Source organism: Diachasma alloeum, unplaced genomic scaffold (genome assembly GCF_001412515.2).
Source record: "Diachasma alloeum isolate Michigan unplaced genomic scaffold, Dall2.0 Dall_scaffold_00192, whole genome shotgun sequence".
In the NCBI taxonomy this organism is placed as follows: Eukaryota; Metazoa; Arthropoda; class Insecta; order Hymenoptera; family Braconidae; genus Diachasma; species Diachasma alloeum.
Genome location: NW_021680357.1, coordinates 1051424 through 1066484, shown reverse-complemented (window position 1 = coordinate 1066484; position 15061 = coordinate 1051424). Strand labels below are relative to the sequence as shown.

At 35.9% G+C, this 15061-nt stretch overlaps 3 protein-coding genes and 1 pseudogene across 3 annotated transcripts in view; all 4 read right to left on the bottom strand.

The window, feature by feature from the left end:
• The window catches only part of LOC107048391 (chymotrypsin B), a 19517-nt gene extending 16121 nt beyond the window's left edge, over positions 1-3396 (bottom strand). Inside the window, exons 1-2 of the mRNA XM_029126797.1 lie at positions 3315-3396; positions 2501-2848 (exon numbers count right to left, since the gene is read on the bottom strand). Of these exons, the coding sequence (XP_028982630.1) occupies positions 2501-2848; positions 3315-3396 (430 nt within the window). The remainder of the gene's footprint in view (positions 1-2500; positions 2849-3314) is intronic.
• A 2812-nt stretch (positions 3397-6208) lies between these two features.
• LOC107048431 (esterase E4) lies at positions 6209-11315 on the bottom strand. The gene is made up of 8 exons (XM_015271590.1): positions 11036-11315; positions 10561-10686; positions 9981-10140; positions 8454-8830; positions 7494-7665; positions 6938-7131; positions 6720-6864; positions 6209-6637 (listed from the first exon to the last, which is right to left on the bottom strand). Exons 1-8 carry the CDS (start codon positions 11237-11239, stop codon positions 6333-6335), a joined length of 1683 nt encoding a protein of 560 aa, XP_015127076.1. The 5' UTR covers positions 11240-11315; the 3' UTR covers positions 6209-6332.
• A 477-nt stretch (positions 11316-11792) lies between these two features.
• On the bottom strand, positions 11793-13390 carry LOC107048390 (annotated as a pseudogene).
• Positions 13391-13589: 199 nt separating this feature from the next.
• Positions 13590-15061, bottom strand: part of LOC107048389 (triadin) — a gene marked incomplete in the record, with an annotated part of 7426 nt that continues 5954 nt past the window's right edge. The window contains 1 exon segment of the mRNA XM_015271537.1: positions 13590-14129. Within this exon segment, the coding sequence (XP_015127023.1) occupies positions 13878-14129 (252 nt within the window).

Below are 15061 nucleotides of genomic sequence, written 5' to 3'. Positions count from 1 at the left end.
ATAATTAATTGAAAATGAAAAATTCTTTATAGATTCTTTTACTCTACTTCGCTATTCACTTCAATCATTAGTAGTCGAATTCTCTTTGATTTATTATCAATATTTATAAGGTATTCATGAGAAAATGAAATTCAACGAATTCCATTTCTTCATTTCAACAAATGAATAGATCAACGCGCGCATACATCTTGTTTATTTTGAAAGCATAATAAGTCGGCAAGTTTCTGTAAGATTTTACTTCTTCGGAAAAAATACATGACAATTTCGTACTTTGTTCGGTGATGAACCAGAAAATTCACTGAACGTTTCCGATTTCTTCTCTTCCATTCCTACAAAAATTGCCGGAAACCGATTCCCCATTGCGGATTACGTGAATTGTTCCGNTTCTATAGATGGCACATAGATGGAGTGGAAAATTCTGTAGAGAGTGAGTACCACAGAAAATGTTATGAAAAAGGTTTATAGAAAAACCTATAGCAAATGTGCCTATATAAATTTCTATAGAGGGTATAGAAAAAATCTATAGATGGCATATAGATGGAGTGGAAAATTCTGTAGAGAGTGAGTCCCACAGAAAATGTTATGAAAAAGGTTTATAAAAAAATCTATAACAAATGTCCCTATAGAAAGTTCTATAGAGGGTATAGAAAAATTCTATAGATGGCATATAGATGGAGTGGAAAATTCTGTAGAGAGTGAGTACCACAGAAAATGTTATGAAAAAGGTTTGTAGAAAAATCTATAGCAAATGTCCCTATAGAAAGTTCTGTAGAGGGTATAGAACAATTCTATAGATGGCATATAGATGGAGTGGAAAATNTAGCACGGAATTTTCATGGAAAAAAATTCATGCAAGTTTTCCATTTTTGCAGTAAAAAAAATCGAAAATGCAAATTTTACCGGCACCGGAAATATGGGTTGACCGTATTTATTAATTTCTCGTTTCGGTGGTTTCTGAACTGGCTCACGAGGGTGATTTGGTTTTGCGAGTTCTGTCATCCGCCCTGGGACGGGGCCCTTCAACGCTGATTTCTTCACGTCGAAGGGATTCTTCCGAGTGATTGTGTCCTTGTGAATGTGGGCCTGCGCAAGTTCTGCCATTCGAGGGGACACTAGCATGATTCAAACATTTTATTACCATTCTGTTCACCTCAATTTTATTTTCAATTTGATTAGGGGAGCGAGATTGGAATTATTATAATTGGAAGCGATATTGGGGGCAGCGAGATTGGGATTATTGCACTGAGAGAAAAATATGATTCTTCTGACTATATTCCATCACCATNTTATGAAAAAGGTTTATAAAAAAATCTACAGCAAATGTCCCTGTAGAAAGTTCTATAGAGGGTATAGAAAAATTCTATAGATGGAGTGGAAAATTCTGTAGAGAGTGTGAGTCCCACAGAAAATGCTATGAAAAAGGTTTACAGAAAAATCTATAGCAAATGTCCCTATAGAAAGTTCTATAGAGGGTATAGAACAATTCTATAGATGGCATATAGATGGAGTGGAAAATTCTGTAGAGAGTGTGAGTCCCAGAGAAAATTCTATGAAAAAGGTTTATAAAAAAATCTATAGCAAATGTCCCTATAGAAAGTTCTATAGAGGGTATAGAACAATTCTATAGATGGCATATAGATGGAGTGGAAAATTCTGTAGAGAGTGAGTCCCACAGAAAATGTTATGAAAAGGGTTGATAGAAAAATCTATAGGAAATGTCCTTATAGAAAGTTCTATAGAGGATATAGAAAAATTCTATAAATGACATATAGGCGGAGTGGAAGATTCTATAGGGAAGTTGAGACCAACAGAAAATGGTATAAGAAAATTATATAGAAAACTCCATAGAAAAGATCTTTAAAGAAAATTCCATAGAGGATATAGAAAAATTCAATACATGGCATATAGATGGAGTAGAAAATTCTACAGACAGGGTGAACACCACAGAAAATGTAATGAAAAAGCTTTATAGAAAAATCTATAGAAAATGGTCCAATAGAAAATTCTATAGAGAGAAGTCTCACAGAAAATGTGATGAGAAAAGTTATATAGAAAAGGTTTTTTTAAAAAATCTATAGACACAGAAAAATTCTATAGAAAAGTTTGTAGGCCATATAAAAAACCTATAGGTGGTATACAGGTGGAGTGGGAAATTCTCTATAGAATCTATACGGGGACACCCACAGAAAATGTTATGAGAAGATTCTATAGAAAAGTCCATAAAAATCCTATAGAAAATTCTATAGACGACACTTCTGTAGGCATCATTATGACGCCTATGGGTAGAATAAAACAACCGTATAGAGGATGATTCCTACAAAAAATGTTATGAGAAAGGCTATAAGAAATGTGTCTATAGAACATTCTATAGATGACATGAAAAAACTCTACGAGAAAGTTTTCGAAAATAAATCTAAAAAATATTGCTGTGGACAATTCTATAGGAGGCACCCCCATAGGCCTCACTAGAACCTACTAATATATTTTGATTATTACCCACCTCCAAATTTGATATTCTTTGGCATGTAGAGTAGTGCAATATCATTGAAAATCCCCTGGCCAGTCTGTATGTATCGTGGATGCCGCACTACTTTTGTCGTTATCATTGCGATCCCTTGGCCTAGGTACTGCTCACCCTTTATTTTACTCTTGTCGATCTCTCCGAGAACTACGAGGAACCTTTTTGGACTGGAAAGTATACAATGACCAGCGGTGACTACCCATCTTGTTGATATTACACTTCCACCACAGCTTGCATATCCACCACTCGGCAATAACTGATGCACCACAGCCATCCATGGGAATTCACCAGATCTTGCATAATAACCGCCAACGATTGGTGAGAACTCTGAGAAACAGGATAATGATTTGCTTGAGATATTCTATCAAAAGCGTCACATTCCAAAAATTTTCGTGGAATTTTTCAATTTTTTGTTCAATAATTTGCGGCAAATTATGAATAAATCCAAGATTAAACCTTTCGACTCGATTTTCCTTGATACAAAGGAATGACTGAAAAATGACGACTTCCAAGTGCTCAGAGAAACCTAGCGAGTTCGCTAGCCAATTCTATTGGATTTCTATTAGATTTTCTATTGGTTTTTGGCCGATTCTATTGAAATTTTTAATAAAAAATATTGTATAGAAAATGTCAATAGAATTCGATTTTTCAGTACACGTTTTTTCATTCTATTTTCTTTTTTTTTTCACCAACACAAGACAATCAAACGAAAAGCTTAGAAAATTTGAGAAGATGAAATTCTATAGAAAATGTCTCAATAGAATAAGTTTTTTAGGAAATTTTTTCAACTTACCAGTCTTGCTGACACGTAATTCACTTGGAGGTACTGTTGAAGATGTCACGCAGACACTCAGATACAAGACAGAAATTCCCATTGTCGTGATTATACGGATTATTCTTCGAAGTTCCATGATGAAATTTCCGCCGACTTTTATTTTATGTGATGCTTGGTTTATTGAATTAAATCTCGTGTCAATATTTTGTTTGGTTGAAATGTTGAAAATGTTGGTAATTGATTAGAAAATTATTGAATTCCACTTGAATGGAAAATGACGATTATTCACTGGAGTATTTCACCGGGAGGAATGATTTTGAAAAGTTGGAAGGATCGAGCGTTCGATGCGTCTAGTTTGAGCGCTGGACGAGAAGTGACCGTTTGACTTTTATCGAGTCCTGCCAAACGTCCTTAGGGTTGGAGGCAGGTATATAACCCACCCCTTTGCAGGTAGCGTTGAACCCCCCTCCACAACTGATAGAATGTTACTATGCAGACTCATTGTTTTCATAAGTTAAACCCCGGAAATACTCGAAGGATACAATTTGCATGACTTTTATTGAAATTAAAGTAGTAGATAGGGGAGACTCGGGCAAAATACACTGAGAGAAAAATCTGAATTTCGATTTACAATAAGAAAATAGCTGAGGCATTTTGGTGAACGATGCGATTTTTTTTGTATGCGGCACATAACATTATAGTAACTTCACAAGCGTAATTTGTGCAAATCAAAATGCAGTTAAACTAACCAAAGTTCAAAAGTAACCACGACAAATCTATCGTGAGGAGAACTATAAAATAGTTGCAATGGCTACATTCCATCGTAGTAATTACTTCTCCGGCCATAGTTACCGTAATCCATGAAAAATTGTTGAGGACTTTTTGACTCGAATTCGATGGTGATGGAATATAGTCAGAAGAATTATATTTTTCTCTCAGTGTAGGACTTTCGTGATCTTCTCTAGTTGTTAATATCTTCAGTTATAAATGAAGATATTGACAATTGGAAAAGATCTCAATATGTCCCATTTTGCCCGAACCTCACACACGAAAAAATTTAATAGAAAAACCTATCGAATTCGTTAGAAAATTCTATTAAACTTTCTATCAGTTTTTGGCTGATTCTATTGACATGTTCAATAGAAAAAATTCAATAGAAAAAGTTAACAAAATTCGATTTTTCTATATAACTTATTCTTTTCATATATTCTTTATAGAATTTGCTCGACTCACATTTTCTAAGTTTTTTTCATTCTATTTTTCTTTTCTTCTCATCAAGAACATCAAACGAAAAAACTTAGAAAATTTGAGCCGAGGAAATTCTATAGAAAATATCTCAATAGAATAAGTTATGTAAAAAATTGAATTCTATTGACTTTTTCTACTGAATATTTTCTATTGAACATTTCAATAGAATCGACCAAAAACTAATAAAACAGTTCAATAGAATTTTTTAACGAATTCGATGGGTTTTTGTATTAAATTTTTTCGTCCGTGCTCCCCTACACTGTTAGAAATTTCTTGAAATTTCAATCACAATGTCATGTGAATTTTCATTGCGAAATGAATTTTCATTGCATCTTTAAAATTCCAACGGTAACACCCTCTTATACCTCTTTTCCGCACCGTCCACTGCCCATTATAAAACTATAAACCTTGACGCGACTGAGGTGGTTGCAGACAATGACTCATTTTACCTGAATGGCGTGTCGCCCTACCATCCGCATGCCCGCCCCCGTCTGGTCGGGAATGAAACAGATTTTGTGGATTATTTTCGATTGCGCAATTCCAAGTGAAAGTTATTAGATAATTCGCCCGACATTGTTGGGGATTTTATAATTGGCCGAATGCCTTAGGATTATAATTTAACCCCTGAAGTACGGCGCCCTTGTCACGTACGGACCCGAGAGAATGTCCAATCGACCGGCGTCCGTTAAATTGTATGTCATACGGACCCTTTCCGTGATTAATAAAAATTAATTATCTTTCATGCTATTGTAGACATCGCAATTCAAAAAATTTGCCCGTGAAATAGATAAAATTATCAACGCGACGAGAAAAACTCAATAAAAATTACCAGAAAAGAAACGTAAAAATGACGTTTCGAAACGTAATCGACGAACGAAATAAATTCAATAAAAAGTGTGGGTCGGAACTGAAATTGTATGAATCGTCACGTAAATTCTACGATTTGTTTTTCATAGAAAATTATGAAATTTTTACAGAAAATACTCTATACATTTACTTGTCGAATGGCGCAAACGAAATTTTGATTTCATGAATTACTGATTTGTTATCAACATTCTCATTAATTTTTTTTCTGATTTTTCAAGATGTTTTCTACATTTTAATCTTCTCTCTAACATCGAAATATTCATTTTCTCATAAGACTGAGTTATTTTTGCGCGTCTAAATTAATTATTATCAATAATTCTAGACTGTGCGAAAAAAGTGTTTTGCGGGTTTTGTTTGCTGTCTCTGAATGATTCGAGTAATTTTGTAACGAAGAGGTGATGACATTATTAAATCAGGCGCCAGAAATCCCAGAAATATTCGGTACTGGACCCCTCCGACAACTAAGTTCAAGGCAGTAATTCCAGAAAAAAATCGGTTATTGCCACAAATTTAATCTTTGGACACCTCTCTTTTGACATCTATTTGTCATTAACGTAAAGGATTTATTACTTTTTAATGTGATCTACTTTTCATTTATTAATTTATAAATTATCAAGTTCATTGATCTTCATTGATGATCTCGAGGAATTTCATTAGGATTATTTTGAAAAACACATTCTATTCACTAAGAATTTTTATCTGAGTTCTACTAACATTGTATTTGAAATTAAATTTTGCTGACAGCAGAAGTAAAAAATTACTTCTACCGATGTAATGAATAAAAAATATCAAAACAATGAACCATTTTTATAAGATAATCGTCTCTTTATTAATGACTGGTTGATCTCTCCAAAACATTTCATAAATTTCCGTTTTGTCTTAGTTATGTTAAATGTATGATTTGATGATCGATGTTGATGATCAAGGCAATGGCCTCAAGGGAAACAGTCTTTCCCACTCCTTCATTCTATCGATGTAAAGTCCATTCTTCACCTCGAGTTTATTATCAATGTCCAAATAAGCTTGATTCTCCGGCGTGAATTTCGTCCAACTAACATCTTTGAACAGAGGATTGTCTTTCGGTATTGGTTCACCAGTTTTAGCAAAGTTCGCCCATATGGCAGTCATCTTCTCCACCATCACATTCTCCGGTGCATCGTCCTCGAAGTATGGAAATACCTTGCTCTGGTAGAAGAGATACATCAAGTCGTCTTGATGTACAACACCTGAAAAATTGATAAAATCACGAGTGAATCATGTAATTCAAGAAAAATCATTGACTTCAGATGATTTTGTTATTGCTCTCACCGAATGGTTTACCGTCCGGCCATCTTGCAGTAGTGAAACGTCCCTGATAAGAGAATTTCCAGTACCACACTGGTGCTCTCGAATGTCCACCCATGAGATTTACAAAGCGATGATTAGCGAATCCAACGAGAGCATCTGCGTAAAGCTGAAGATGACAAAGAGTTCATTGGCATTGATTTATTAATTAGAACGGGATTTCGATTTTTATTTATGCTCACATCCGCCAATCCTTGCCAGCTATCAACACCAACGGGTTTTCCCTTGAGGTAGAACTTCCTGAGGCTCTCGGTGATGGCGAGGGATCTCTCTGTACCACGTTCGTAGAAAAAACTTATCGGAAAGATTCTCGTGTAATTGGCATTTATGTCATCGAATATCGCGTTGCTACCGTTATGCGCCTGTCCGATGGGAACTGGAATCATAATAATGTCGAAAAAAGTAGAATTGTTTCGTCATGTTTCATGATTCAATTGAACTCCTATTGGAAATTCTTTCAATTTTTGGCTGATTACATTGACAATTGTTTTCTGATTTACTGCTCTTTTTTCTCGTACAAAATATTCAATAGAATAAGTTGTACAGAAAAATCACATTCCAATGATTTTTTCTATAGAATATTTCGCATTGAACATTCAGATTGAGAAATAAGCGCAGCCAAGCAAGAGAATTTTTCAATAGAATCGCTCGAGAACTCATAGAAATTCAATAGAATTTTCTAGCGAATTCGTTTCATTTTTCTGTGAATTATCAATTTTTATTTTGCTGTTAACTCACTGGTAACAACACCACCAAATTCGTCCTTAGTGATGCCCGTCATCACAGGCACGTGATAGAGTTTTCCTTGTCTGATGAGATCGACTGGCTGATCAGAGAGGAATCTTTCCACTCCAGGCACCTCCGGCTCGATGACCGGTCTCCACTGCAAAACTGGATCTCCCTGCCACTCCTAAAGATCAATAACAATGAAAATAAATAATTGATGGTGCGAAAGATTCGGTGTAAGCACGAAAAAAAAACGGATGATGACACGTATGAAAAAATTTCACAGAACAATTTAACGCTTTTGAACAATTCTATTGGAGAATTCTATTTGTTTCTTGCGCCAGTTCTATTGAGAATTATGCGACTTTCCCATGTGTTTTTTATATAGATATTTGATTGTAGAAAGCGGCTATAGGTGTTGATTCTTCTATATAACTTATTCTATTAGAATTTTTTATGTGAAATATAAAATTCCTGGGCATGAATATTCCAAGTTTTTTTCTAAAATTTTATCCAAGAGTTTTCTAGAGAAAAATAAAGATCTATTGCCTTCTTTCTATGAAATATCCCTTTGAAAATATGACGCAATAATATTGCATAATCTTCTACAGAAAAAAATAGGATTTTTAAATATAATTCTAATAGAACTACAAGAAAATTCAGTAGTGAAGTCAGTTTTTAAGGAATATCTCCGAATCTAAGGGAAATTACAAAATTTTTGTAATGACCTTTTTTGTAGCTCTCAATTCACTCTACAAAAAATATTTCAACAAAAATTTTTCTATTTCCCTTGGATTTTGAGATATTCGTGGAAAACTGGCTAATAGATAAGATCTACATAAACCGATTGATCGTTTCGCTTCGGAATTATTAGAGTGTTCGAATAAAAATTCAATAGAATTTCTCACAGCAAACGCTACGTTTTTCTGTTCAAAATTTGCCCGCGCGGGTAAGTGCAGAATAAGTTCCTACAGCAAATTGAGGGAGTGAATTTCCGAATTCTTCGGCAGTTTTAGTCTTCAGACAAGCGAGTATCCTCTCGGTGGTGTCACTGGGGCATCCAAGGATTTCCGCTTGCCTCTTCGCCAGGTCCTTCTGGTGATGGGGCAATAGATTTTGGAATGTCGCAGCTCCACTCACACCGATTACCCGGTGAAACAAGCCCTTGCTCATTGGTGAGACAAGATGAACTGAATTACTCCATGAACCCGCACTGCATCCGGCTATTGTAACGGAATTCGGATCACCTCCGAATTTTGATATGTGCTTCTGGACCCAGCGGAGTGCCACCACTTGATCCTTCAGGCCGTTGTTGCCGGGTGCCAGGGCATCTCCAGTACTCAAAAATCCTGGAGGAATAATAATTTTTGTGGAAAGGGGAGAATTGGCAAAAATTAACAATTAAGGCCCGGGTGTACTATCTTTCGAATGTTACCTGGATTTTTTTTATCTTTCGTAATCCAAAATTGTAAATTGAGTGGTACATCATGTAGAAATTCCCAAAAAATATAATAGAATGATAACGAAAATAGAAAAAATTCTGAACTTTTTCAAAGAGCGTTTTTAATTGAGATTCAGAATGAGTTGAAAAAAGTGGAAATTACAAATATCTGAGTCGCTCTGGCAAATTATCTATTAGCTGTCATTTTCCATGGTGGATAACAAAACACTAACTCCTCATGGGAAGTGACAGCTAGGTATCTCAATTTTCAAAACAGTGGTATGTAGTCATCTGCCATTTTTATGTGATAAAAGTGTGATTAAAAAATTCTCCAAAATATTACAACTTTTTTCAAAGAGCCTTTTCCGTAATAAATGTCTCTGTGCAGTGTGGGAAAAGATTTACGAAATCAGTCTTCCCCCTGCATGATATTGGGTGACAGGCCGCCATTTGTCACCGTAAATCAGATACATTTTTCAATTTATTGTTATTCAATTTATTCTGAATATAAATTAAAAATGCTCTTTGGAAAAATTAAGGATTTTTTCTACTTTTTTAAAATTATTCATTTATAATTTTTCAAAGATTCTGCATGATGCAGGACTTAATTGACAATTTCAGATGACGAAAGATGAAAAAAAACATCGAGGTAACGTTCGAAAGATAGTACACCCGGGACTTAAATGGAAATTCAATAACTTTTGGGTCATTTTCAGTATCAATTCAAGAAGTCATTCTGGTTCCCCTTCACGGAGAGAAATTTTCTAGAAAAATTCTAGTACGAGTATTGGAAAAAATCACAATCCACCAGCTGTGAAAAATTCTAGTACTGTTAAGGTAAAAATTCAGGGGATTTCTGTGAAATTCTCAGAGAAATACGGGGAAAAATTCACGTTTTCCCCAATAAAGTTTCTAGTGCCAGCACTGGAATTTTTTCCTGGCCGTCACTTTGCGCCTCTTTTCCCGTACTAGCACTAGAATTTTTCTAAAAAATATCTCTCCGTGTTCTTTTGAGTCAACTTCATCTCCCAATCACAGTCATTGGAAGGTGATCTTACCTAAAGACCCTAGGCGATAATTGACAGTCACTAAGACGATATCTTGGTCCATGATATAATGAGGACCAGCATAGTAAGTCTGTCCGGACCAACTGTAGAAGCCGCCGGGATGAAAGAAGACAATAACCGGTCTCTTCACTGCTTCATCTTTCGATGGGAACTGAAATATATATTTTTTTATTTTCTACTAAATCAAGTTTCAAAAGAGGGTTCGACAGCTGTACTGATTTATTCATTTTCCAATGTTCTGTTGGGATTTCAGTCGATATCGCTTGTCTCATCCGTTTATTTCTTTTACGTAATTTAGGAACAATAAAAATTATCAGCAACGATAAACAAGTCTCTCACTAAGTTGGAATGTTCGGACTGTCAATGGAAAAAAATCCTTGTACTGGTAATTTAAGACAGCCTTGCTTTTCAAAAGATGAGGTAAGATAACTGATACCCATCACGACTGCCGATGCAACGCTGATTGATTAATTCACTGTATTGATTTATTGATCCACTGCAATTAATCCAAATATGTAGAGTACAAACCCGTGTACATGGGGGTCGCGTATGCACACCAGACATTAATTACCTTCGTTGTGTAGACGTTGAGACGCAAACAATCCTCAGATTGCAAGTCTAAATTTGGCTGCGGACATCCTGGACCTTCTTTCGACGCATCGAATGTCCGGTTCCAAGGTTTCACTGAAACCGGTGGCTGAAATCCAATAACATGGGATATTCAGGAAAAATAATGTCGAGATCATATTTGTTTTCTCCAGTTATTCATCGTAGAATGACATTGTAAGGTAGTCTGATCTGTCGCAAGACAAATAACTCGTCTCATCTCTTTTGCGTTCAGTGATATGAACTCCAGGGATCGAGTTGTCGATAAATATCTCTGAGCCTCAGGGAGATGAGAAAATTTTCGTGAAGATCCCGAGGAAAATTATTTCATCTCCCTCAGACTCAGAGATATTCTCTGAAAACTGATCTGAATCGACCTATTCGGTTTAGTCACTTCATTAATTAATTGTTCTCGTGACAAATCTGGAGATAACACTCACTTTGAATCGTAATTCACCGGTCGGCGGCTCGGCAAATCGCACCCCACGAAATGAATATATTTTCTTCTTCAACCTCGAGTTGATGATTGAACCCTTGATCTTACCCAGCGACAATTCCACCTCAACTATCTCGTCTGTATCTCCTCTGCTAGCGTAAGCAACACTGACAGAGACGAAACAAAGAAGCAGGAAAATCCACTTCATATTGGCAAATCGAGACAACTATATCATGCGAAATGTCACAAATGAAGTTACTTGCGACACTGGAATGGAATATCCGATCGTTCGGCTTTTATACGCCATCGTGGTGTGATATAGGTGATGAGCGATGAGGAAAAAGTGGCACAAAATGAGGAAAAGAGAGACGGAGTCGACTGAATTCGTAGAACTTTATTAGCTTAACTGTGAGGTATGAATGTTTAATTTTTTTTGCGTTTACTTGTCTTCAAAGTCAATAAACTATTCAAGTGGTATTCAAATTTTCCATCTCGTTGAAAAACCGAGAATAATTCGAGGATTCAAGCTTTTGGGGGCACAAGGCGAATGAAAGAAAGTCACATTTAATGGGTAAAATGCATTTGAGAATCAGATTCTCACGACGTTTTTTTGCTACAAATGTTATCAAATAGACCCTCTCATTATTGATAATTCCTTCTTTTATTGGTTCATGAGTAATTAATCTCTTCAACGAGCTGACGATAAAAACTAAAGTGCTGACCACGTGTTGATTCGTTTCTAATCATGTTGTATGGATTATTTAATGATAACTAGTTCAAGACAATGACCTCAAGGGAAACAATTCTTTCCACACATTCATCCTATCGATGTAAAGCCCATTCTTCACCTCGAGTTTATTATCAATGTCCAAATACGCCTGATTCTCAGGCGTGAATTTCGTCCAACTAACATCTTTGAACAGAGGATTGTCTTTTGGCATTGGTTCACCAGTTTTAGCAAAGTTCGCCCATATGGCAGTCATCTTCTCCACCATCACATTCTCCGGTGCATCGTCCTCGAAGTATGGAAATACCTTGCTCTGGTAGAAGAGATACATCAAGTCGTCTTGATGTACAACACCTGAAAAATTGATAAAATCACGAGTGAATCATGTAATTCAAGAAAAATCATTGACTTCAGATGATTTTGTTATTGCTATCACCGAATGGTTTACCGTCCGGCCACCTTGCAGTAGTGAAACGTCCCTGATAAGAGAATTTCCAGTGCCACACTGGTGCTCTCGAATGTCCACCCATGAGATTGACAAAGCGATGATTAGCGAATCCAACTAGAGCATCTGCGTAAAGCTGAAGGTGACAAAGAGTTCATTGACATTGATTTATTAATTAGAACAGGATTTCGATTTTTATTGACGCTCACATCCGCCAATCCTTGTCAGTTATCAACGCCAACGGGTTTTCCCCGGACGTAGAACTCTCTGAGACGCTCGGGGGAACGAGGGATCTCTCTGTCCCACGTTTGTAGAAGAAACTTATTGGAAGGAGAGTCGTGTAATTGGCATTTATGTCGTCGAATATTGCGGTACTGGCGTTTTGCGACTGTCCGAGGGGAACTGGAATCGTAGTAGCGGCTCACGCACGAAGAAATTTTGTGGGAAAGAGGAACTGATGAGTTACGCAGCTTTACTGCACTTTTTTTTAGAAAAAATATAATTCTTTCATATTAAACTTTCTCTCTTATGTGCATGGGGGTCGCGTATGCACACCAGGCATTAATTACCTTCGTTGTGTAGACGCTGAGACGCAAACAATCTTCAGATTGTAAGTCGAAATTTAGCTGCGGACATCGTGGACCTTCTTTCGATGCATCGAATGTTCGGTTCCAAGGTTTCCCTGAAACCAGTGGCTGAAATCCAATAACATAGGATATTCAGGAAAAATAATGTCGAGATCATGTTTGTTTTCTCCACTGATGCATCGTAGAATGACATTGTAAGGTAGTCTGATCTGTCGCAAGACAAATAACTCGCCTCATCTCTTTTACGTTCAGTGATATCAATTCCAGGGATTGAGTTGTCGATAAATATCTCTGAGCCTCAGGGAGATGAGAAAATTTTCGTGAAGATTCCGAGGAAAATTCTTTCATCTCCCTCAGACTCAGAGATATTCTCTGAAAACTGATCTGAATCGACCTATTCGGTTTAGTCACTTCATTAATTAATTGTTCTCGTGACAAATCTGGAGATGAATATATTTTCTTCTTCAACCTCGAGTTGATGATCGAACCCTTGATCTTACCCAGCGACAATTCCACCTCATCTTTCTCGTCTTTATCTCCTCTGCTAGCGTAAACAACGCTGACAGAGACGAAACAAAGAAGCAGGAAAATCCCCTTCATATTGACAAATCGAGACAACTATACCATACGGAATATCACAGATGACGCGGTTTGCGAGACTCGAACGGAATCACCAAGTGATCGGCTTTGCATCTCATCAGCGTGTGATATGGGTAATGGGTGATGAGGAAAATGTGAAACGAAATGAGCATAAGAGAGTGGTCGGAAAAATTCTTAATACATTTTACTGGTCCAACTCTGTTGCACAGATTAATCATACATTTCTTTACTTACTTCACTCAAAAGTAAACGGAAGATACAAGTGGATAGATTTCAATTCTGCCCAATAAACTGTGAATAATTCGGAAATTTATTTAATTAAAACCATGAGGGGAATGAAAAAAAGTGATATTTTTTAGCGCAAAATTACAAAATGGAGATTTCAATCACGAATTGCTAGAAATAAAAAATTCGTAACTAAATTAATAAATATTCCCCAGAAACAATAACGAAAGAGAAATTAATTTTCTTATGTTAACTCTTGTATTCAAGATTGGTTTTCAGAATTTTCGGAGTCTTTGATTTCTTCTTTCTTATTTTTCATAGCATTTCTAGCGTTCAATTGCCGCTCAGCCCCTTCCGGGTCGAAGTAAGGATCAATGGTAGGTTTGAAGACAATCGGATCAGGCTTTTCTTCAGTCTTTTCAGCATTCTCGACTTCTTTCGGAGTTTCTTCATCGGCAGGTTTACAATCTTTTTCTTTATACGGTGGCACAGGTGGTAGTTTCTTTCCATATGGCTGCGAAAAATGGTGAAAACAAACAATTTCGATATGACAAGACCAAAATTAGAAGTTCATTCATAAAAATCTTGACGAATAGAATAGAGAACTTGCATGTAGCTTAGTTTTCCCTAATTTCCCTATTCACAAGAGCCTTGTTTTTTCCCACACACGGAGAGAAAAATTTAATAAAAATTACTAGGAAAAAACGTGAAAATTACGTTTCGAAACGTAATCTGCGAGCGAAGGAAAATTCAATAGAAAGTGTGAGTCGGAACTGAAATTGTACGAATCGCCACGTAAATTCTACGATTTGTTCCGTAAAAATTTGAAAATTTTCCGTAACAACCCGTCTGATGACTCACCGCCGTGGGGACAACAAGTCGTTCCGTCATTTTTCTCCAACGATTGAGAAATTTTACGGAACGGAACGTAGAAATAACTCACCACCATCATAAAAATTGTTGAACGTTCAAGAATTTTCCTATTTACTAAAGATGAACGAAACGTGAAGTTGTTTTATATTGAAATATCTCGAAACTGCCTGACCGCTAATCCTTAATTCTGATTGGTCAATATGTGACACAAAGTTATTCAGAAAAAAAAACACGCGGCATTTTCAAATTCTTCAGTGACATAATTTCAAATTTCAAAAATTTACCTCTGAAGAATTTGAAATTATGTCACTGAAGAATTTGAAAATGTATATATATATATATATATATATATATATATATTTCACATGTATATATATTATCGGTGAAATTAATAAATTCTGTCCTTTTATGGAGACCGATTATTTAAAAAAATTGAAGATAATTAATTGAAAATGAAAAATTCTTTATAGATTCTTTTACTCTACTTCGCTATTCACTTCAATCATTAGTAGTCGAATTCTCTTTGATTTATTATCAATATTTATAAGGTATTCATGAGAAAATGAAATTCAA

Coding starts and splice junctions, on each gene's coding strand:
- LOC107048431 (XM_015271590.1), bottom strand. CDS start 11,239: ATGAAGTGGATTTTCCTGCTTCTTTGTTTCGTCTCTGTCAGTGTTGCT. Junction 6,865..6,937: donor GCTGGCAAGGATTGGCGGAT/GTGAGCATAAAT, acceptor TGTCATCTTCAG/CTTTACGCAGATGCTCTCGT. Junction 6,638..6,719: donor GCCGGACGGTAAACCATTCG/GTGAGAGCAATA, acceptor TCAATTTTTCAG/GTGTTGTACATCAAGACGAC.